This window comes from Mesocricetus auratus, unplaced genomic scaffold, assembly GCF_017639785.1.
Source record: "Mesocricetus auratus isolate SY011 unplaced genomic scaffold, BCM_Maur_2.0 Super-Scaffold_4256, whole genome shotgun sequence".
NCBI classification, from domain to species: Eukaryota; Metazoa; Chordata; class Mammalia; order Rodentia; family Cricetidae; genus Mesocricetus; species Mesocricetus auratus.
Window position 1 is genome coordinate 55,541,585 of NW_024429182.1, and position 23,506 is coordinate 55,565,090.

The 23,506-nt window shown below is 45.9% G+C and overlaps 1 protein-coding gene and 1 long non-coding RNA gene across 18 annotated transcripts in view; one reads left to right on the top strand and one right to left on the bottom strand.

Moving 5' to 3' along the window:
- Ppfia1 (PTPRF interacting protein alpha 1) overlaps positions 1-23,506 on the top strand; it is an 80,785-nt gene that overhangs the window by 25,121 nt on the left and 32,158 nt on the right. For 11 of the 17 annotated variants that reach the window (XM_040750723.1, XM_040750702.1, XM_040750705.1 and 8 more), the window contains 12 exons: positions 8,937-9,038; positions 9,236-9,400; positions 10,120-10,194; positions 10,520-10,621; positions 10,758-10,976; positions 12,342-12,488; positions 14,267-14,401; positions 15,242-15,316; positions 15,659-15,742; positions 17,684-17,815; positions 20,933-20,995; positions 21,697-21,776. In XM_040750723.1, coding sequence (XP_040606657.1) covers positions 8,937-9,038; positions 9,236-9,400; positions 10,120-10,194; positions 10,520-10,621; positions 10,758-10,976; positions 12,342-12,488; positions 14,267-14,401; positions 15,242-15,316; positions 15,659-15,742; positions 17,684-17,815; positions 20,933-20,995; positions 21,697-21,776 — 1,379 coding nt within the window. The remainder of the gene's footprint in view (positions 1-8,936; positions 9,039-9,235; positions 9,401-10,119; positions 10,195-10,519; positions 10,622-10,757; positions 10,977-12,341; positions 12,489-14,266; positions 14,402-15,241; positions 15,317-15,658; positions 15,743-17,683; positions 17,816-20,932; positions 20,996-21,696; positions 21,777-23,506) is intronic. The other 6 variants (XM_040750737.1, XM_040750742.1, XM_040750777.1 and 3 more) reach the window with 1 other exon arrangement.
- On the bottom strand, positions 149-7,068 carry LOC121141944. Its single transcript, XR_005878921.1, has 2 exons — positions 6,915-7,068; positions 149-338 (listed from the first exon to the last, which is right to left on the bottom strand). It is a non-coding gene; the product is annotated as an uncharacterized LOC121141944 (long non-coding RNA).

The following is a 23,506-nucleotide window of genomic DNA, read 5'->3' on the forward strand; positions in this document are numbered from 1 at the left end:
TGTGTGTGTGTGTGTGTGTGTAGAGGAGGAATTCCTTGGGTTTTCCTGTCTTCACTGGTCAGTGAGGCCAGCATTATATCATTTTACCAAAGAGCCCTGCCCTCGGGTTGGCATCAGTCTGTCAGGCCCACATTGCTGTAGACAGTGGTGCTTCCCACACTCACATGCTGTTTCGTTCTTAGTGTACCATTGCTGCCAGCATCACAAGGCATAGCCACTGCATTAGGACATGGCAGCAGGTTGGGAGGCACATGTCCAGAGACTAGCTTGGTGTCCCGCAGGCACAGCAGATGGTTCCTTTGCAAGATAGGATGTCACAGGATGTCCAGATAGCTCACCTAAAGGTTGGGTTGTCAAGCAAAGAGAGAAACAGTTATGATTACTCTATTGGGAGATTTAAATGGATGTGGTAGTGCTAGAGACAGGAGATAAATGTGTCCTACATGGAAACTTAGCTTGCAGCCAGAATACACTGTGTCACTTCTGACTCCTGCAGACCTGTGGATCTCAATCAGCCCAAAAGACATGTACAGCCTTTAAAAATCAGTGCAGTACCCTAGCTCTGCTGTAGGATGGGAATTAGTTGAGCATTCCTGCATTATTAGACAGATTCCACGTGCTGGCACACAACAGTTAACTCCAGCTCCTCATTAACCATAGTTCCCTCAGGAGCAACAACAAAAGATGTTGGCTTATCAGGAATGGCCACTTGCCAGGAGTGAGGAAGTGTCCCAACTGCTGAGCCCAGACCATTGGTTAGCCATAGGTGGGCCAAGGCCACACTAGGACTTTCAGGGCTGGCCTTACACAGAGCTGTTTTGGGTTAGGAGTCCAGAGTACATTCTCCTTAGCTGCTGATCTAGAAGTTGAGAAAAGAAAGTGTGAGCCCTGTGCTTGAAACTACTTCTGGCCCTCCTGTTCCAGGATCTGCCTGACTGTTTTGTTTCTTGTCTTCTGTGTGTACTGTGCTGACCACACAACAATGAGTCCACATTCAGGTTTTTTGTTTGAATATTTATTTTTATTATATGTGTATGAATATTTGCTTGTGTGTATGAAAGTACACTGTGTGCATGCTTGGTGCCCCCAGTGACCAGTGAGTGCCGGATCCTTTGGAACTGAGAGTCTCTAAGGATAGCTGTAAGTCACTGTGTGGGTGGGTGCCGAGAACTGCCTAGGGCCTCGTTGAGAGCAACCAGAGCTCTTAACTGCTGAGCCATCTCTCTAGTCCCTCATAGTCAGGTTTTGGTGGGTCAGTTTAGGTCCTGTCAGACTCCTCAGCATGCAGCCAGGACAGAGCCAGCTCCAGAAGACAACCCAGGCCTGTGACTGATGATGAGCCAGCATCTAGTGCAAGTTGAGAGAGAAGCTGAGACTCTTGGGTTCTGAGGGGTGCCAAATCTTCAGAACAGTTTGAGATATTACACCCTAAATCCAGGCCATTCTTGAAATTTTCTTCTTAGCACAGATCAACTATGGCAACTGCAGTGGTTCCTAGAGTTATAGCACCTGGTGCTACATGTGTCAGCAGACTCTAGTTTGGAGAAAAGGCTGCTGCCACAACGAAGGATGGCCTGAAGAAACTTCAGTGGCTTCATCTTCATGAATGACAAAGTCAGTTAGTGTATCTCTAGCAATTACCTGGGTCCCCCTAGGAGTCACAGTGCCACACAAAGGGTTGATGGGCTTCTGTAGCAAACTTTCTTTGACTGCCAGCTCCCAAATTGTGATGTGGAAACTTATTAGCCTAGAATGCTCGGCCTTATGCTTGTCCCATAGCCCGTATAACTTAAATTAACTGTTACCCTTCATCTTTGTCTTGTCTAAGAGCTTTTTACTTTTCTTTCATTTTGTATGTCCTACTCCGTGTCTGGATGGCTAGCTGACAACTGCCTGGCTGGCTGGCTGACTCTAGGTGTCTCTCTCTCTTTCTCCCTCTTCTCTCTTTGTTCCCACCCCTAGCCCAGATTCCTCCTCCTATTTATTCTCTCTGCCTACCAACCTCTCCTATCCCTCTACTGCCTAGCTATTGGCCATTCAGCTTTTTATTAGACTAGTTAGGTGCCTTAGCCAGGCAAGGTGAAACAGCAACACATCTTTATATAATTAAACAAATACAGCATAAATAAAAGCAACACATCTTTACATAAACAAATGCAGCATAAATGAATGTGTAGCACACCTTTACATAGTTAAAGTAATATTCCACAACAAGCCTCCTGCTAAGCTAATGGACTAGCAATGCCACCGCCTGGCAGTCAAGTGGCTCACGTGAGTCATTCTCATGAGATTGTGTAGTCTTGGACCCTGGGTAGAATGAGGAATCTTTGCATGCATTCTATAGGTAAATAAGTCTGAAGGAGGAATTTGTGTGGCATACCCAAGATCAGAAAGGCCTGTTTCCAAAATGGAAGCGCAGCAAGCTACCCGGGGAGCTTTCAAAGCAAGCCAGGTGTAACCATCAGAAGTGTTGACTCAGGAGGTTGAGGCCTAGGAATTTGTAGGTAGCTTTTCTATACAGGGCATCTCTACTGTGTAGGCTGTGTCCTGTCACCTGAAAACCTGGAGTTGGTATGGTCTGCTGAAACCAGAGCCCATTCAGGTGGTGTCATATTTCTACCAGCCAGCATCTCCTTTGAGGATGGTATCTTTTGTGCCATTGCCATCACTTGGGCATTGCACACTGGTTTGGCAGACCTGATGGCAGGTGTTGTGCTATGGACCTGGGCTTCTGCCTGCTGGAACACTTAGACTAGCAGAAAGGTGCATGTACTAGGGGCTGGGAGCCTAGCTTTACTAGTGCCCAGCAGAGGAAGTTGAGGAAGGCCTCTGTACTAAGTGCCAAAACTTTGATCTGCAGGGTGGCAGCAGCTGCTCTGTGAGTGGGTAGATCCATGAATCTGAGGCAGAGGACAATATGAGGTGATGTTCAGAAGAGGGGCAGAGACATTGCGAAGGAATGTGGGCTTCCCTGTGGCAGCATGCTGACTGTGAGGCAGTGATTACTGCTGGACTCACTGGTGCTCTGTACTTGGAAGGCTTGTGCTAACTGGCAGTGAGGGTTACTAAGGGACCTGTGCAAATGCTTGGGTTACATGTTTGGTGGCATTGAGGTATCACTGCTTTTCACTAGTACGAAAGGAGCTTGGGCATTGACCCTATGCTGCAGGGCCTTCTTGAAAGAATCTAAGCAAAGGAGTCTCAGGTTTTGTTTGTTTCAGAAATAAGACGACATATTTGAAAGAAGGGAGACCCAGGGAACTAGGTGGGTTCGTGTGGACCAAACAGACATGGTGGCCTGATGGAGGAGCTAGGCTCTGGGAAATAGATGGTTCCAAAAGATATGTATAGGAGGCGCATTCAGCCATAGGGGTCCCCAGTGGCAGGTGATGGAGGGAGTGGAAGGAGGTGACATGCTGTCCAAGCATCTGACCTGTATGGGCTTAGAAGGAGCTGGCAGCAGGGCAGGAAGAAGTGATGAACCCAGTATGAGAATGGGTGGAACCTTGTGAGATGGTTCCAAATAATAACCAAATAGAGATGAGTGGGTACAGGACTGGAGGTGAGACAGGCAGGCACGCCAGAGTCACCTGTGTTCTAAAGTGACAAAAGCAAGAAATGGGGAGCCTGGATGACTCCTGGCAGCCCTTGCTCTCTAGCAGGCTAGATCAGGTGGGGATGGAAGCTGGCTCATACCCTCAGTGGAAGCTGTATTGGCCAGAACTCTTCTGGGGGAGGAAGTGGAGCTGAAGCCAGGCTGCACAGATGGTAAGGACAAAAGTAGGGCTTTCAGGCCAACCCTGAGCAAATTGTTCCTCCAAGTGACCAGTCCCTATTGCCATGCCATTGAGCTTCCACCCTGTTCTCAAAGGGGACACACTTCCTCTCTTTCTCTTAAAAAAAAAAGACTTTATTTTATATATTATTTGTGTATGTGTATATATACACATGCGTATCTGAATGAATATGCATGTATATCCTATGGCACATGTGTGGGAGTCAGAGGACAACTTTCAGGAGTCAATTTATCTTTCCACAGTGTTCTGGGTGTGTTGTGCTTGTATAGCAAGTGCTTTTACACATGAGCCATCTTGCTGGCCCTTTTTCTAATTTTAAGGTAAACAATCCATACCATGCCACGTGGAGATAAAACGGTTACTTTTAGCACCTTCACTGGCTACAGGAGATCACAGTACTAGCAGTTCAAGTGAATTTTTCTTTTTTTGGTTTTTCGAGATGGGATTTTTCTGTGTCTTTGGAGGCTGTCTTGGAACTAGCTCTTGTAAACCAGGCTGGTCTCGAACTCACAAAGATCCATTTGCCTCTGCTTCCTGAGTGCTGGGATTAAAGGCGCCTGGCTCAAGTGCATTTTTCTGTAGTTGATCTGAATACAAAAGGAGAATAGTATGTACTTGCTTTCACCAAAACAGGCCTTCCTAGTGAGATGTTAAGGTTAAGTGTGGACTTTACATAAGTTTTCAGGTAGAGAAATGGGAAACGAACTAGACATGCTAAAACTTAAGACAAAATTGTATATGTCTTTTGAGACAGGTTCTCTCCCTAGCCCAGGCTGTTTTCACAGCAATGCACCTCTATATTCAATGTGTGTGTTTTAACCTGCTTCTGATGCCCAGCTGTTGACAAGCTGTTGCTTCTGTGGCCATGTGGCTCTGGGCAGGTCCTAAAAGGCTGTAAATCGTAGGCCAGATTGTGTTAGATAGAATTATGGATAGTTGTCGGCTGTCAAATAAATGCTCTTAATTGCTGAGCATTCTCTCCTATTCCCGGACTTAGATTTTAAAGAATGACCCAAACCTTCAATGGCTATGATGTCTGTTAAATATGGCGGTATCAGTAAATAGCTTGGGTTTGCAGAACCACTGTGCATGGCACCTTGAGTGGCGAAGAACACAGTTTCTGTGTGCACATGGTCTTGGAGCCTGCTGTTCTTTTTCATTGGTCATAACCTGGGCCTGGAGAGGTGGCTCAGCAGTTAATACTTGCTGCTCTTAAAGAGGACTCAGGTTCAGTTCCCAGCACCTACATGGCACCTGACAGTTGTTTGGAACTCCAGTTCCAGGGAATCTGATGCACTCTTCTGGCCTCCACAGGCATTGGGCACATTAGTGGCACACAGACAGACATGCAGGCAAAATGCTTACATACAGATATTAATAAATCTTTTAAAAATATAAGTAGCATATTTGGGTTGCAGTATTTTAAAAAAGGATTTATCACTTATTTTTGTAAGCTGCCATATAGATGCTAGGAAGTGAACTTGCATCTTCTCCAAGTGCTCTTAACAGCTAGGCCATGGTCATTCTCTGTTTGCTTGTGTGTATGTATGGGCAAGTCTGTGTAAAGGCCATGTACAACTGCAAGTGTCATCCACCTTGTCTTGTCTTTCTTGGTTTGGGCTGGCCAGTGATACTAGACTAGCCGGCCAATGAGCCCCAGGGATCCTCTTGCTTCTGCCTTCCTCGCACTGGGCTTAGAAACAAAGGCCAGTGCACTCAACCTTTTTTTCTTTTTTAACAGGTTCTCAGGATCAAGTGCAGGTCCTCATGCTTGTGCAGCAAACACTCTACAAATTAAGCCATTGCCCTAGCTTGTTGTTATTATTATTATTATTTTAAGACAAGATCTAATGTAGCCCAGGTTGGCCTCAAACTCATTAAATTGCTGAGGATGGTCTTGAACTCTTGATCCTCCTGCTTCTTTTCCTAAATGCTGGGTTGACAGGAATATGTCACTGCACCTGGTTAAAGTTAATTTGCTTCTAAGAGGAAAAGGGCATGTGTAGAGTTTGGACCCTGTGTAGTAGTGATGTGTAGATCCCCCTACTGCACATGGCTGAGGGTCTTGTAGGTTTTTGTGCAGCAGGGATACAAGCAGGGATGTGGTTTTGGAGTCTGCAACTTTGGAATTTCCTGCCTAATGTTTATCTAAACTCATAAATTTGCTTTGATAACATTTCTAGTTGTTGGATCCTTTTGAACAAAGAGAAAGTTTTTTTTTTCTTTGAGTAAAATGATGTTAAGTTTTGTGAGTTTGGACTATTGAGTTTATGGTAAACATGCATATATAACTAGAATAACAGAAGTAAGTATATTCCTTTTGTGTTGAAAGGATACATGGAGCCAGCTATGGTGTCGATACCACCTTTAATCCCAGCACTCAGGAAGCAGAGGCAGGTGGAGCTCTATGAGTTGGAGTTCAGCCTGGTCTACAGAACTAGTTCCACGACAGCCAAGAATGTTATGCAGAGAGGGGAAATGAGGGGGGGAGGGAGAGAGAGAGGCAGAGAGATAGACAGAGAGGGAGGGAGGGGACATATCAGAAGCAAATAGAAGAATGAACGCAGCTTGGGCATCTTAAAACAAGTCTGTAGCAAACATCTGAGAAAGATGAAGGCCCACTTGGGAGGCTGTAGTAGAAGAGTCATAAGTTCTAGGTCAGACTGGGCTACCTAGTGAGACCCTGTCTTAAAAGAAAAGAAAAGATGTGCTGCTGCGAAATGGAGCAATGCCAGATGATGATACAGGATGTAGGCTTGAAAAGGGATGAGGGCGTCTGCAGGTCATCCTCCCTCATCCAGGCAGTAACAGGCCCGCCCGCATCTTATGCAGTTGCTTCCATGTCCTTTTGCTGCACCTGATGCATTGTGGTATTTGTTGAATTTGAACCTCAGACAATAAGATACTGACATTTGTCCTTCCCTACCCAGTCTGAAATCCTGTGAATCCTTCCTGCTGCCATTGCAGCTGTGTGTCCATCCTCCTCTTGCCTTCATGCCACTGTGTGCTGGAAGGCCATACTGTACATCCCAAACTCAAGCTATCTCTATTCCCAAAGGAGTTTGGTAGCCTGCCTCCCCAATCTGGACCTGTGCCCACCTTCTCTTTTTTCCTTACTTTGGTTTTGGTCTGGGTTTGTCTTTCCCCTCAGCTTCTTGGTTGTCTTCACGATGCCTAAGATTCTTGCCATCTGCAAGTAAGAGTTCCATCTTGTAGAAGGCTGCGGTCTGTATGTAGCCTCTGTGGTGTTTGTCCTTAATTTGCTTCTGGGACTAACTTCACTGTTGTACTGTTTCTTTCAGTTCAGTTACCATGGCACAGAACTACTGTTGTCACCACACCACAGTCATCATTGACCTCTGTCTCATCACCCACTGCTATGATGGGTCAGCCTACTTGATCTGCCAGCTCCAGTGTCTTAGCTGATTTTGCTTCTACCTCACTGACATCCAGGTCTTTTGTTGGTGCACCTACATTTCAGGCTGTCCGGGACTTAGCTCCTGTCCTTGTGCTGATCTCCTGTTCCTGAATACACCAGGAGCCCTAACTGGGAGTTGCAGCCCCCTCTCTGACACTGCTGTCTGCATATCTTAAATATGACACGTCCATTCCTCTCCCTTCAGAGCATGCTCTGTCCTGTCACCTCACTTTGTAGAGTCTTGAGACATCTTTGGCCAGAACCCCTGCCTCTTGACCTACAGCACCAGGGTCCACTGTGTCCCCCTCCCCACCTTCTCTGTGCTCTTCAGAACCAGTTTCAGGGCTTCCTTTAAAGTCCCAAGGGCTGCAGCATGTGCTATTGCCATATGAACCTGTGTTTAGCCTCGGTGTTCTTGGTCTCCCTGGCCAAGCTCCTGCTGCCTGGGTTACCAAGGTTACTTACTGTTCCTGCAGGAGAATCTCTAGTTTTTTCTGAGTGTCAGACATTGATAAGTTAAAATGGTTATTTGCTTCACACAGTCATAGGGCGCATGGTGGGGGAGGGGAGGATGGCGGGGACAAACTATCCCCAGCTCCTCATTGACTATCATACTCTTTCAACCATCTCCTCTGTCTCCCTCAAGCCACTCTCCTAGAGATAACTCTTTTCATTGTTGACTGTCTTCACCCACTGTCTGTGCGTGGCTTAGGCCTTGGGGCGCAGGCAAGCGTTTCTGGGCCAGCCTGATGAATCCAGAGCAGGTGACTGGTAGTCAGTTGGCTCTGAATGGCAAAGGCCCAATGTAGATGTGATTTGAACACACGACCTCTCTGCGCACCCCCCCTGTGCCCCCAAGACAGGGTTTTTCTGGCTGTCCTGGAACTCATGAATACCAGGCTGCCTGCCTGAGTGCTGGGATTAAAGGCATGCACCACTATTGCCTGGCTCACATGACCTGCTTTTAAAAGTAAAATTGTCGAACAACCAGTCTTTATACTTTGAATATCTCTTTTGTTCTGTATCAGTATGCCTCTCTGTTCCTTTAAAAAGCCTAGAGAAATAGCAGGTGCATTACTTCAGAGTAATTATTTCAAAGGGATGGGCTCCACTGAGAAACTGTCAGGGGCATGTGGACTTATACTCATGTGGGTTTATATTCAATGTGTCCCTGGTGTCCTGAACAGTCAGTAGATAGTGTGAGGAGTGCTCTGGGGCAGCACTGAAGATGGTTAGCCCTCTGGAAGCTCTCCTCACCTCTCTGCAAAAAGTTTGTCTTGTGGAAAATAAATTTTTAAGGTTTGGCTTTGAACCCACGTTCTGCCTAAAAAGACTATGAAGTACCCCACAGACAGGTCAGGCCAAGCAGTAGGCTTCTGGGTCTTTTTCTTTTCTGTCTCCAGTGGTCCTAAGTCACATCTTCAGTCACTAAAAGTGTGATTACCTGCTCTGTTCTGGTCTTCTGAGGTTGCTGAGGAGGTGGGCTTGGATTACACTATGGCCACTGGCCATGACTGGGACACAGGGGGAGGGAAGGCTTGAGGACTTGGTGAGGGTCTGGGTTATTAGGGAAGCCTGGAGATAGGCCAGTCAGTCCCCCTTTCCCTGGAGGATCAGAGACTCTTCTCGTGTATTTTAGTGGGTGGGGACAGTGAAGGCTCTTGGGGTCTTTCCTCTTTTTCTGTTTGCTCATGAATTCATTCAGTCTTGTTGCCCTCTAGGAGTTTGCTGCGCTCACAAAGGAACTCAACGTGTGTAGGGAGCAGCTTCTGGAGAGGGAGGAGGAAATCGCTGAGCTGAAGGCAGAGAGGAACAACACCAGGGTCAGTCATGCCTTATGTCTTTCCCACTCTGCAGAGTTGGACCATCAGCCCCTTAGGCACCATGGGACCTTAGCAGGTTTTAATTCAGCCTAGGGGACTGCCCTGCTTGTGCTGAGTTGAAGCCATCTTCCCTTGCTGTGGGGTGGAGTGCTTACCTATGAGGCAAGCACTTTATTGTCTGCTGGACTCTGTTGCAGCTGCTGTTGGAGCACCTAGAGTGCCTTGTCTCCAGGCACGAGCGCTCTCTGCGAATGACAGTGGTGAAGAGGCAGGCACAGTCACCTGCAGGCGTGTCCAGTGAGGTGGAGGTGCTGAAAGCGCTGAAGTCACTATTTGAGCACCACAAAGCCTTGGATGAGAAGGTACCATCACCACACTGACAGCTGTATGCCTGTCTGGAGGGCTTCATGGCTGCTGAGGTCACTGTGGTCACTTGTTTTATAACTTCTGGAGCTCCTGTGAAAATCTTTTCTCTCTTAGAAGGCACTGACTTATGTGGCTGATGAGTGTCCTTGCCTTGAATGTCTTAAAAGTTGTAAAAATTTTTCTATTAATGTGCTAATAAGATTTGGGACCTAGTATAATTCCTAAAGCCTGTAATCCTAGCACTTGTGGGGCAAGGAAGATTGCTGAGAATTCACAACCAGCCTTGGCTACATAACATAGATAATACTATGCAGCAAGATTCTATATCAACCTTTTCCTCCACATCAAAAAAGCAAATAATAACTTAGTGGTCTGATTTATTTAGCAACAGGATTTTGCCAAATTGTGAAACACACACACACACTCTCTCTCTCTCCCTCCGTCCCTCCGTCCCTCCGTCCCTCTGTCCCTCCCTCCCTCCCTCCCTCCCTCCCTCCCTCCCTCCCTCCCTCCCTCCCTCCCTCCCTCCCTCTCTCCCCCTGTGCTTAGAAGACTGAGGCAGCAGGGAGGGGTTCACAAGTTTCATTCAGTCTTGCTCAAAACAGCCTCTGGATGTTCTTGGTGGCAGTAGAAAGCCAGTCTGTATTCTACTAATGCTATAGTGCATTGGTCATGCAGCAGGAGTCCAAGTGCACACTCAACCCTTCACTTGCAGGTACGAGAACGACTACGAGTAGCTCTGGAGAGGTGCAGCTTGTTAGAGGAGGAGCTGGGTGCTACCCACAAAGAGGTGAGCTTGAGGTATTGTCATGGAGTCGGAACTGAAGGGGTTTGATTATTATTGCTTAATTTAAAAGAATGAGACAGTAATAGACCCCAGAAGTTACTGCTTTTCCTAGTGTAGATCAGCTGCTGGGGTCACTGGACTCAGTCTTAGCCCTTAGCCTCTTCCAAGTGCCTCTCTGTCTGAAGATGACACATGGTTTCTAGAACTCTGCCAGAGTCTTTGGCTGCACAGCAGTTATAGCCACTTGTCCCCCAAAGCCACTGGCCACCTTTGCTCATTTCTCTTACGTAAAGATCTTACACCAGTGTGTTAAAATTTTCTGTTTTAGCTAATGATTCTTAAAGAACAGAATAATCAGAAGAAAACACTAACGGATGGAATGCTCGATGGAAACCACGAACAGGAAAACACACCAAGCACCAACGGCAAGGCAAGTCCTTGGCTTTTTTTCTGTGGGGGTGGGCCGTTGGGGAACAGTGTCCTCTAAGGAGCGTGCGGGTTCCTCTGAGGGTCCTTGTTTTTCTGGAGGTATGCCAAACAGGGTGCCATAAGACTGTGCTTTTCAGAGGTCTTCTGATGGTTCCTTGAGCCACGAGGATCTTGCCAAAGTGCTGGAGCTACAGGAAGTCATAGACAGGCAGGCAAGAGAGCAGAGCCAGATGAAGGAGCGCCTAGCCTCCCTGTCCAGTCATGCAGCGGAGCTGGAGGAGGATTTGGACACAGCTAGAAAAGACCTCATCAAGTCTGAAGAGATGAATACAAAACTGCAGCGAGATGTCCGTGAAGTGAGTGCGGGGTGCACTTGGCTTCCTGTTCCCTTTGTCTTTTACTCTTATTCTCAGGGACCTTTGGGATACAGTTCATGTGCTCTTCCCTCCTGCACTGCCCTCATGTGGGGATCACATGCCTCCATGACTGCTGGCTCCTATAGGGTGCTTTTCCTTGTGTTCTGTTCCTTCTGACTTACCCACAGAGCCCACAAACATGCTGTCAATTATGCTTGAGTACTGAGGTTGCTACACTCTGGTCATCAGGATCTTTATGGAAATATGTATTTATATATTCACCTCCCAACCATTTTTCCTCGGTAACTGTTTATAAGGCCCTCATTGATCATTAGAAACAAAAGGAGAGCTGTGTGCTGTCTTGTAAAGCTCTTTCTGTCCCATCTGAACATGTCTTTTGTTACCTCATGAGACCCTTACCTTTTAACATGTGTGACACCTGGGCACTTTAGTTGTGGAGATGAATATGATTTGTTGTAAGAATTCATACCAAAGGAAACACTGCCTGTATTATAGAACCTACCAAGTTGTGCTTTTCTTGGGCCACAGGGAATTATTTATGTGGCAGAAAATTATATTTTTTTATTTTAATTTTTACTTGTTTATTTTGTTTTTTGAGGCAGGGTTTCTCTGTGTAACTTTGGAGTCTATCCTGGAACTCGCTCTGTAGACCAGGCTGGCCTCGAACTCAGAGATCTGCCTGCTTCTGCCTCCCGAGTGCTGGGATCAAAGGCGTGTGCCACCACTGCCCTGTGGCATTCTTTTAAGATTTGTTTCTTCAAGAAATATATTAAAGATTGCCATCAATTACTAAAAATAGGGAAAGAGCTAAAAACCGAATTTGGGGATGGAAGACAAATAATGAACATGACAAAAGTTCTGGTCCTGGTCTTCAGAGATGTTTGGGGTTTTTGTAACGTTGTCTTTGCTGCTGACTTTTGTTTCATTGTTAACATGTTTGAGCTTTGCAAGTTTCTCCAGTTCTCACCTGAGAGAGCAATTCTGCCCCCAGTGCTATATGAGCCTGGGTGTTTGTTGGTGGGCAGACACAGGTTACGTACACCTTTACCACAGATGCCTTCAGATTCTTGCATGCATAAACTGTTATATGGGGAGTTTTATTAATAGTATGTAGTCAGATACATACTATTTGTTGACATGAGCCGATTGACCAGGCAAAGTTGCTGATCATGTGGGTAAATATGCTTAAAGTATGTCCATTTTACTCAATTTGAATAAACTGGCAGTTTACTTTGGGGGAACAGTAGTTTCATGCTTGAGATGTGTTTAATCTTTTTGTCTCCTGAATGTTCTGATAAGTTCTGCATTTATCACCCCCATTTCCCTCTGGATTCTACAACACAGGCAATGGCCCAGAAGGAGGATATGGAGGAGAGAATCACCACCCTTGAGAAACGCTACCTCGCAGCACAGCGTGAAGCCACGTCTGTGCATGACCTCAATGACAAACTTGAAAATGAAATTGCAAATAAAGATTCCATGCACCGACAGGTACTGGGCTCTAAGGGCCCCTTTCAAGCTGTAGTTATTTGTAACTCTGAAGTTGAAGACCTTTTACCTGAAAGGTGCATGTTGGAAATCAAGTCCAAATGTCATTTTTCTTGTGAATTACTTCTTACAAGTTTGTAGATCCTTGATTCTTGTGATTCCTTCTTTTTTCTGGTGTGAGCATGCATCTGTCTTGTGCATGTTTTGTGTATGTTCATGCACATGTATGTACACCTGTGTGTGTAGATGTGTGCATGTGGAAGCTAGAGGTCAAAGTCAGGGTCTTTTTCTCTATTGCTCTCCACCTTAATTTTTTTTAAATTTAAGGTAATTTTTTAAGCTTTGTTTCTATTTTTAATTATGTGTACTTGTGTGTGGGTATGTGCCTGTGTGAGTGCAGATGCTTGTAGAGTTCAGAAGGGATGGGATCCTCTGGAGCTGAAGTTACAGGTGGTTGTAAACCAGTGAATGTGGGTTTGGTTCTGGGAATCAAACTTGGGTCCTTTAGAAGAGCAGCAAATGCTCTTAATTGCTGAGCTATTTCTTTCTTTTTTAAAGATTTATTTATTTATTATACATACAGTGCTCTGTCTGCATGCATGCCTGCAGGCCAGAAGAGGACACCAAATCTCATTACAGATGTTTATGAGCCACCATGTGGTTGCTGGGAATTGAACTCAGGACCCCTGGAAGAGCAGTCAGTGCTCTTAACCTCTGAGCCATCTCTCCAGCCCGCTGAGAGATGTAAGATTTTGAAATAGGGTATTTCACAGAATGTGGAACTCACACTTGCTAGACTGGCAGAACAGTGAGTACCAAGATTCCTGATGTATCTGCCTTCCCAGTGCTGAGATTACAAGCATGTGTGGGTTTTGTTTTTGTTTTTTTAATGTGGGTGCTGAGGATTGAACTCAGGTTCTCATGCTTGCATAGCTGGTACTCTGCCAACTGAGCTGTCTCCCCAGCCCTTTCTTCTGTTTCATTGGAAGCCAGTTGCTTCTTCTCAGCCCTTTCACTAAATAAGAAGTGGTAAAGAACTTGTTGACAATGCTGAACAGTATACTTAATAGCACTAAAAATTATAGGAGCTGGCAGGCATCTTGTTCCTCAGGATACGGTCTGAGGTTATTGAGAGTTAAACAGAAAAACCTAGTCAGACTGCTTGACAGTATTGTATAAAGAGCAAAGGGTATTGCTTGACCAAAAATCAAGTAGGCAGCTGTGAAAACTGCTGTCATGAAGCAGTGCTCAGAAACTACGGTGAGACCTGATGTGTATTGTACTCACACACAGAACAGGGGAGTGGTGCCCACAGACAATAGCCCCTGTGGTCTCACTCACCCACTTACACTTACATAGATTTTTCTGCAGAGGGTTTCATATCCAAGCATTTACAGAGCAGCCCAAAGCAGCTTGCCATGGGCTATGCTTTCAGGCAGTACTCTGGGCAGCAAGTCCTTATCTATCAAAAATGAGCAACTCTGACAAGGTAACTCACATTCCTTTAGTATATAGGAATCCATATTGGTTTGGGTATTTTGTTTGTTTGTTTGTTTGCTTGCTTGGTTTCTTTGAGACAGGTTTCTCTGTGTAGTCAGTCCTGACTATCCTGGAACTCTGTAGCCCAGGCTGTCCTGGAACTCACAGAGATCCACCTGCCTCTGTTTTTTGTTTTGTTTTGTTTTTATTATTTTTAAAGAACAGATAAAAGCTTTGAAGCCAGTAGACACTTTGTCAGATGTCTGAAGCAGCAGCCTGTACTTTTGATGTTGACTTTCTAGACAGAGGACAAGAACCGCCAGTTACAAGAGCGTCTGGAGTTGGCAGAGCAGAAGCTGCAGCAGACCCTTCGCAAAGCTGAGACGCTGCCAGAGGTGGAGGCTGAGCTGGCCCAGAGGGTGGCGGCACTCTCCAAGGTGCGTCTGGGCCTGGTAGGGCCACATGGCTAGGCCTCAATGTTCCAGTCATTGCACTGGCATCTATGGAGTGTCCATGCTGTTGTGTGACAGGAGCGCTGTTTTTGTATAGCTTAAGACCCTTATTCCCTATTAGTCCCCAAACCTGCTAGGTAAAAGCTGCTGTCCTTGGTGTCAGGGTCCAAGAGTCACAGCTGCTTGGGTTATTTCTCTCACCAACTTGAAGAAAGTTGGTAGCTTCTTTCAGAAAAAGGAAGATGACATTTGTCTTTCAAGACAGTCAAACACTTTTAAGTAATTTCATTCTTTTGAGGTTGCTTTAAAATGTTTATTTACTCATTGAAATGGAATCTCACAGGCTGGCTCTAAACTCCTGCCTCTAGTGACCCTCCTGTCTCAGCAGAATAGCTGGAACTTCAGGTTCATATCACAGTGTGTTTGGAATGCTCTTGTTTTCAACTACTGTTGTTAAGGTGTATGCTCTCTGAGTCTACAGTGGGGTAGACAGGAATCAGGAGCTTCAAGAGTAATGGGCGGGTGCCCTGTTTGTGAGGCACAGCAGAGTGAACAGAAGCTGTATCCCTGACATGAGTTCTGTTTCCCTGGCTTGGACTTGGTTGATAGGGAGGGATGGGAGAGGTGTATAGATGGAGACAGGAGACAGCATCCTGTGGGTGAGGGAAACCTAGGGTGGGCCCTGTCCCCACTCCTGTACACTAGGACTGAACACAGGAGTTCTTGTCAGCTCTAACAGAACCTTGCTTCTGTCTTCCCTGGTTCCCTTCCTAAAGTCTTGGTTTCTTTTCTCCCTGCTGTCCTTCCTGTCCTGTTGCTTTGTAGTCTGGTCCTTTGTCTTCTGGGAGTTCTGCTGCTAAGGAAGCTAAACTGTTGGAGCTTACTTCCAAGCTTAGGAAGGTAGAACTGTGCCCTGTGCTCATGCTTGCTGCTTCCTGCTCTCCATGCTGACCACCAGAGGCACTCAGTGGATGGGTTGTCCAAGGCAGGCCAGTGGGGGGGGGGGCACAGAAAGGCAGTCACTAGCACCCGCCACGCTTCAGGTCAACATGAGAGGATTAGTCACCTTATAGTATACACATTGAAGCCACAGAGGAGATGCTGATGGAGATGAGGAAGTGTTGTCCTTTGCCAGAGTAGACATGGTCCACACAGCATGTGGTGCTTGCTGCTGCTACAGTAGTGTATAGCCAGTGTAAATGAAATGAGCAGAGGATCAGCTTCTGTCATCTTTGCTGGCAGGCTGAGGAGAGACATGGCAACATTGAAGAGAGGCTGCGGCAGATGGAGGCACAGCTGGAGGAGAAGAATCAGGAGCTACAACGGGTATGGATGGGGCTGAGCCTGGTTTTGGGGTGGGACACAGGCCACAGCAGGCTTGGACTTCCTTGCCACAATTCCTTTTTTCATCCAGTTCTTGTGCTGTGGACTTATGCTCTGGTCTTTTGGGACTGCACCAGTGTGTTTGTTACGTAATGGCTATTGTATCAGCATTGATGGCAGCAGAGGTGTCACAGTAGTACTTCAGGCACAGTCAGGCTTCTTGAGTTCCACAAGGCTTTTTGCTTTTCTATTTCCTCCCTAGAGTAGTAGTTCTCCACCTTCTTAATGCTGCAACCCTTTAGTATAGTTCCTCATGTTGTGGTGACCCCCAACCATAAAATTATTTCATTGCTAATCAAAACTGTAATTTCACTGCTGTTATGAATTGTAATGTAAATATCTGCTTGCAGGATGGTCTTAGGCAACCCCTATGGAAGGAGTTGTAACCCACAAGTTGAGAAATGCTTCCCTAGAACCTGAAACTAAAACTCAAGGTCTGTCTCCTTAGGTTACTGGCCCTGCTTGGCATGAGAGACTGAGATCCCATGTTCAAGCCTGTCCTCAGGTCCTGAATTGTCACTCAGTATGTGATGGTGTCAGAGCAGGAGGAGCACCAATGCTCACCTGCCTTAGAGAGCAGCTGGGAGAGTGTTGTTTCAGCTGGGTCATAGAGCTTGTCCTGGGAGTGGCAGGCAGAGGCATCAGGACACAGGGCAAGAAGCAGTCCTCGGCCCTATCTGCCACAGGCATGCTGTGGAGGGAGGAAGCATGGGTGCTTGAATGTGGAACACAGCAGCCAATGTTTTCCATCAATTTAAGGCTGCAGAGCACTAGGAGAACTTCTGGGAAATGATGATTTTAAGCTCCTGTATAAGGTCTTAGGCAACATAGGCGTAGGCACATTGTCACGGAGCCTGTGAGGCTTGCATACAGTGTCACTGAGTCCTGAATAGACAATCACATTTGCACTTGACCTTCCAGCTGTTTGACTTTGAGAGTGTTCAGGTGTGGCCAAAAGCAGGCACACTCTTCAGAGAAGGGCCATCAGGTGTCTGCCTGGTCGGCCTTCTCATGTGGCAGCTATTTTCTCTTGGGCCCAAACCTGAGGGTCTTAGAAGGTTCTACCACCCAAGCTTTCCCCACGCAGGTTTGCTAGACCTGGTGCAGTCAGCCCTTCCTTGGGAATTCAGTCCTGTCTGGGTGCTGGGACTTGAGTGAGGTAGGCTTAGATGTATGCTGAGTAGACATAGTTCTAATCTTAAGTTAACACTTTTTTTTTTTTTTTTGAGCCAGGGTCTCCCTATGTAGCTTTGGAGCCTGTCCTGGAACTTGTTTTGTAGACCAGGCTGACCTGGAACTCATAGAGATCCACCTGCCTCTGCTTCCCAAGTGCTAGGATTAAAGGTGTGCATCACTACCGCCTGGCTGAGTTAGCACATTGTAAAGTTACTACGTTGTCAGCTGTGGTTTTGAGTGTAGGTAGAGACACCTTGCATCTCTACTGACTGAAGAACAGCTTGTTCAGCTTTCACTTTGTACATTTAAGTCTTTTCCCCTTGAAGCCAGACCCAAGCTTTTATTCACACTCCGAGAAATTCCTGAGCCAATATGCAAATGGACTGATCCTCTCAAATTTCTTCTGTCCTCCCATGGGACTCTACTATCTGCAGTTGAGAGCTGGATATGTTCATAGGTCTTGGTTTAGCAAAAGCAGTAGCCTCTTATAGTTCACAGCCTCACCAAGATTGTCCTGAGTTTCTCATAATCCCAGAGGTAGTCGGCACCTCAAAGTCCTCTGTGGATGAGGGGCCCCTGGTGACTATTGGTCCTGGTGCTTCTGAAAGTCACAGCCTCTAAGTCACAGCCCCTGATGACCATTGGTCCTGGTGCTTCTGAAGGACCGGACATGAGCCTGAAGTTGGAAGCTTTCCCTTCCTGTTTTAGGCAAGGCAGAGAGAAAAGATGAATGAGGAACATAATAAGCGCCTGTCTGACACTGTGGACAAGCTGCTCTCGGAGTCCAATGAGAGGCTGCAGCTGCATCTGAAGGAGAGGATGGCGGCGCTGGAGGACAAGGTGGGCAGATGAGCTGCAGTGCTCCTTCGGAGAATGGCTGGGGACATGCTCTCCTGAAGACAGGGAAAGACATTGCCTGTTCTCTGTCACCTGCTAGCTAGTGACTGGTTGTGTTTCTCCCCATTTGAGTGCTGTTTGTGTGTCTGTCCTCCCCTTAAATTTATTTTATGTGTACTGATGTTTTGCCTGCATGTATGTCTGTGCAATACTTGTATGACTGGTATCCAAGGAGGTCAGAGGAAGGCCTTGCATCCCCTGGGACTAGCCCTCTGGAACAATAACCAGTATCTTTAACAAGTGTTGATTACCAAACTTGACCTGTAGGATGGAGAAAGCCAGTGGCTTTCACAGAGGGCCAGGTGGAAATACAATACAACTGGCTTTCAGTGCTAGCTTAATCATGTGATTTTGTTCTCATTACTCCACACAAGTAGCTATAGTCCATACATGTGTGAATATCGTCCTTTGTTCTAGTACCATTGTATATAAGCTGCATGTGGGGCATACACCCTGATCCCTGTACTCAGGCTGAGGCAAGAATCTTGAGTTTGGGACCAGCCTGGACTACATAGTGAATGTCTTAGTCGAGGTTACTATTGCTGTTATGAAAAACCATCACCAATGCAACTTAGGGAGAAAAGGGTTTATTTTGTTTGGCTTATGCTTCCACTTCACTGTTCATCATTGAAGGAAGTCAGGAAACAACTCAAGCAGGGCAGGAACCTGGAGGTTAGGAGCTGATGCAGAGGCCATGAAGGAGGAGTGCTGCTAACTAGCTTGCTCCCCATGGTTTGCTGAGCCTTCTTTCTTTCTTTCTTTCTTTCTTTCTTTCTTTCTTTCTTTCTTTCTTTCTTTCTTTCTTTCTTTCTTCTTCCTTCCTTCCTTCCTTCCTTCCTTCCTTCCTTCCTTCCTTCCTTTTTTTAACGAGACAGGGTTTCTCTTTATTGTTTTGGAGGCTGTCGGTCCAGCCCGGCCTCAAACTCACAGAGATCTGCCTGTCTCTGCCTCCCGAGTGCTGGGATTAAAGGTGTGCGCCACCACTGCCCTGCTGAGCCTACTTTCTTATAGAACCCTGTTGAAGATTATGTAGCCTTAAAGTAAGTACAGCATTTTCTCTATTGTGTTGTTTCACAATCTTATGCAAATAAGCTAAAAATACATTTTAAAGTCAATAAAGTTATTACTGTAAGAACAAGGATAATAGCCAGGTGGTGGTAGTTCACCAGAGGCAGAGGTAGAGGCAGGTGGATCTCTGTGAGTTCGAGACCAGCCTAGTCTATAAGAGGTAGTTCCAGGACAGGTTAGATAGAACAAGAAGTCTGTTAAAATGATGTACAGGATGAAATGAAGCTAAAGCATCCATAACATTCATTCCTGTCATATATGATAACCTTTTTGAGAAAGTTTCCTTAATTTTTTGCTATAAATCCTAAATCATTTGAGAAGAATTAGGGTGACCCATAAAATGCATCTTAAACTTTTTCCCAGTTGTCTTAGTTAGGGTTTCTATTGTGATGAGACACTATGACCACAGCAACTCTTATAAAGGAAACTTTTAATTGTGGTGGCTCGCTCACAGTTTCAGAGGTTCGATCCATTATTGTCATGGTGGGGAGCATGGCGGTGTGCAGGCAGACATGGTGCTGGCTACATCTTGATGTAGGACTGAGAAGGTAACAGCAAATGGACTGTGACACTGAGTGAAGCTTAAGCAAAAGAGACCTCAAAGCCTCCCCCACAGTGACACACTTCCTTCAACAAGGCCACATTTCCCAGTAGTACCGCTCGCTCCCTAGGAGCTTATGGGGGCCAATTACATTCAGACTGCCACACCAGTCTGTATTTGCTATTATGGTGTTTTAAAGGTATGATATAATAGAATGTAACATTCCAGTCATATTTTAATTTTATTTGTTCCCTCCACATTTCTAACTGGCCTCCCATAGTATTACATACAGCTTATTTCAAATCAGCTATTTCATTAACTATCTCACTGTTTATTTTATTGTATACATAATGGGCATTATCAGTTTTTTAGTTACAATGGCTCCTAGAAAGGAAATGTGTAAAGAGCCATTTGACAAAGTTAAATGTCAGCTATACAATGGTATTTTGTTGGAGTTTTAAGGGTTCTGTATCATACCTGCGACTGTGTTCTTCATCCGACTAGTTAGGGAGAGGCATGGCTGAAGTACATTTGAGTACGGATCTGTACATACCTGTTAGCAGAGAGTGTCCAAGACACAGACAGCTGGAGTTTCAGATATCAGCTGATGCCCATTTATTATTAGTTATGCATTACAAGCTTGGAATAATGTATAAAATTTGTCTTTATGCTGTATAAAACAATGTCTTTAATAGAGGATAGGCTCTCATGAGCCTCTTTTAACTATTTTCTTTTTTGTTAGAGTCTGATCTTTTATCAGACCAAAGGAAATCAAGTAAAATCCATTTAGTTAACAACAGTCATTAGTTTTAAATGATTTAAACTTAAGGACTTAATCCCAGCACTTGAGAGGCAGAGGCAGGTGGTGGATCTGAGTTCAGGGCCAGTTTGGTCTACTCAGTGAGTTTTAGGACAGCCTCCAGCTACAGAGAAACCCTATCTCAAAAAAAAAAAAAAAAGAAAGAAAGAAAGAAAAAATTAGAATTAAAAAAAATTTAGACAAGCCTTTCTCCTTTCAAAAGTCACTGTAGACCACTTGCAAGAAGTTATGAAATCAAATTTGAAAGTCAAGTGTGATGTCTCATGCTTGTCATCCCAGATACTGAGGCAGGAAGATTGCTGCAAGTTTCAGGCTAGTCTGTTCTACAGAATAAGACTCTCAGGAAAAGGGAAATCTAAAAAATAAATAAATAAACAAACAGTATCAGCAAAAGCTGTTGCATCACAAATTGGCAGACCTACTTTAATATTGGTTAGTGAAGAGATAGGTTGTATACAGGGACGGACACACCAGCATCTGACTTCATTCATGGCTAGTGTTGGTTGACTGCTTGGGTGCCTCCCATGGCCAGGCCCTTCTTTCATGACTGCTCTCTGTTTAAGCAAGTGCAGCCAGTTTGTTTCATGGACCATTTAAAAGAACCAGCCCTGAAGGACAGTATCTTTTTCAGAATTCTCTTCTACGGGAAGTTGAAAATGCAAAGAAGCAACTGGAAGAGACACAGCATGATAAGGTACTTTACTCTCTGGCTCAATGAGAAGTCCCAGAAGGGCTGACTTGAGTTATTGCAGTGACAGTGACCACAGGTGTTTGAAAGAAATTGAGACAAACCATCCTGGTGACTCTCTTAGTCCTCACAGTTTACAGCCCCTTGGCGAGCATGTTGAACATGTTGTACACATGGTCCACAACCCTGGGTCCTTGGGTGGGGGTGTGTGAGACTAACATTAGCATGGGCCTTTTGTAAGATACAGGGCCAGCAGGGATCTGCTGGGTGGGCAGGGGTGGGAGACAATAAGACCTGGTGGGCTGTGGATTAAGAAGGGTGGGCCCTTTATACAGTCAGTGGATTTGACACTACAGCATCTCTCTCTCTCTCTCTCTCTCTCTCTCTCTCTCTCTCTCTCTCTCTCTCTCTCTCTCTCTCTCTCCCTCCCTCCCTCCCTCCCTCCCTCCCTCCCTCCCTCCCTCCCTCCCTCCCTCCCTCTCTCTCTCTCTCTCTCTCTCTCTCTCTCTCTCTCTCTCTCTCTCTCTCTCCCTCTCTATTCTTCTGTGACCAGGAACTGCTTTTCATTCATTAGGGTATCCATAGTTTTGGAGGCCTGAGTCCTGCTTGCTGTAGGACTTAGGAAGTGTTCTCAGAATTGAAATGCACCTTACAGGTGCCCAGTCCTTATGAGAGAACAGTCATAGAAGCTGTTTACTGTTTTCTAGGACCAACTTGTCCTGAATATTGAAGCCCTGAGGGCTGAGTTGGACCAGATGAGACTGAGAGGCCCTTCACTTCATCACAGGTATGGTGGTTACCGATGGGCAAGTTTTGAGCCCAAAAATGTATTGCTGCCTCTGTGGGGAGCACAGTGGAGCTTCAGAAGATGGGAAGAAGTTCCTTAGTATTTGGATATGCTGACTGAGGTGCCAGAGGAAGGGACAGGATAGAGAACATGGTTAGAGTGGAAAGACAGGCCTCACAGAGAAGTCACATGACAGCTATTCAGAATCTGTTGCTTGTGGGTTTAGTCCTGCACTTTGGAACTATGTCGTGAAAGGACTTTTCGTTGCTGCTATAAGGTGACTCAGCTCCTGAGAGGGTCATAGCACTTAGTGCACAGCCCTAAAGCACTCTCATCTTTTCCTGTAGAAGCAGCTCTCTTTGGGTCCTACTCTTCTGTTTGGGTTTTTTTTTTTTTTGTTTCTTATGAGAGTTGATCTTCAGTAGAAGTTACTGAGGTGACACTATTGGGTAGCAAACAGACTTCCTCTTAGAGCAGGCAAGGAGACAGTAGGGCCTCTGCATTCAGTTTGGGGTGTTGTATAAGCTAGGTCTCCTGCAGCCTCTTTTAACCTGGCCTATTTCACACCAGGAAAGGTGCCCCTACAGAACCAGGAACTTTCAGTGCAAATCTAGAGGGCCAGGTGGGTCACTGCACTGGAAGAGACAAAAAGGGCCATGGGTACAGAGCAGTCATGGCAAAGTGATGGAGAGAGGCAAGTGCCATCACTGAGAGCTAGTAAGCAGCATTGTAAGAGACTTGCTCTCTGTTTTGTGTTTTTTTTTTTCAGACAAATGTGTTTTAGTTTTAATCATGTGTGTATGTTTTGTGTGTGTGTGTGTGTGTGTGTGTGTGCGCGCGCACACACACGCGTGCTCGTGCGCAGTGCATTAAATACCCACAGAAGCCAGAAGGCAGCACTGGATCTCCTGGAGCTAGAGTTTCAGGCAGTTCTGAGCACCTGATATGGGTGCTGGAGCTTGAACTCAGGTTTTCTGGAAAGAGCAGTACTTGCTCTTAACCGCTGAGTCATCTTTTGTAGCCCAGATAGGCCCCAAATTCTTGATTCTCTCATCTTTCCAAGTGCCAGGATTCAAGCATGTGCCATCACAGTGGGTAATGTGTGACTTTGTTCAAGAGGGAGTTTTAGATGTGAAAGGAAGGAAAGGCTTTGAAGGGGGCTTAATATGGAGGAAGTGTGCCCATATTTGGGTAGCATTTCAGGTGACAGGAGAGGATTATGGCCCTGGGAACTTCATTGTCTTCCCCCATGGCCTTGAGACATAGGGTAGAACAGAGAGGCGCTGGCTTGTTTGCAGGGGTGAGTCCCTGCCCTGGGTAGAAGGAACTCAGACACAGAGCAGCTGGTGGGTACACTGGCTAGTTTCACAGGACTTGACAATGAGGTCAGTCATATTGCTGTGATTTGTCTCACTGAGTGGAGAAAAGTGAGGGGTAGACTTGGGGAGGTTAAGCTTGAAAACAACATGAAGAGTAAGAGGGTTGACAGCTCTCAGATCCCAGAGCTGCCTGCAGTTAACACAAAGCTATACTAAGCTCCTCAGCTTGGAATTCTGACTGGAACCATGCTGAGACAACAGGTTCCTGAGGAATCAGAGGTGGGGAAGGAGAGTTAGAAAGGAAACCATGAATCTCCTGTCTTTAAAACATGGAGAAAATGATGGGTCAGTGATGCCAAAGGGGATGAGTTGGCAAGTCCCACTGGTCCTGTGTGCAGGAGTTCCCCTGAG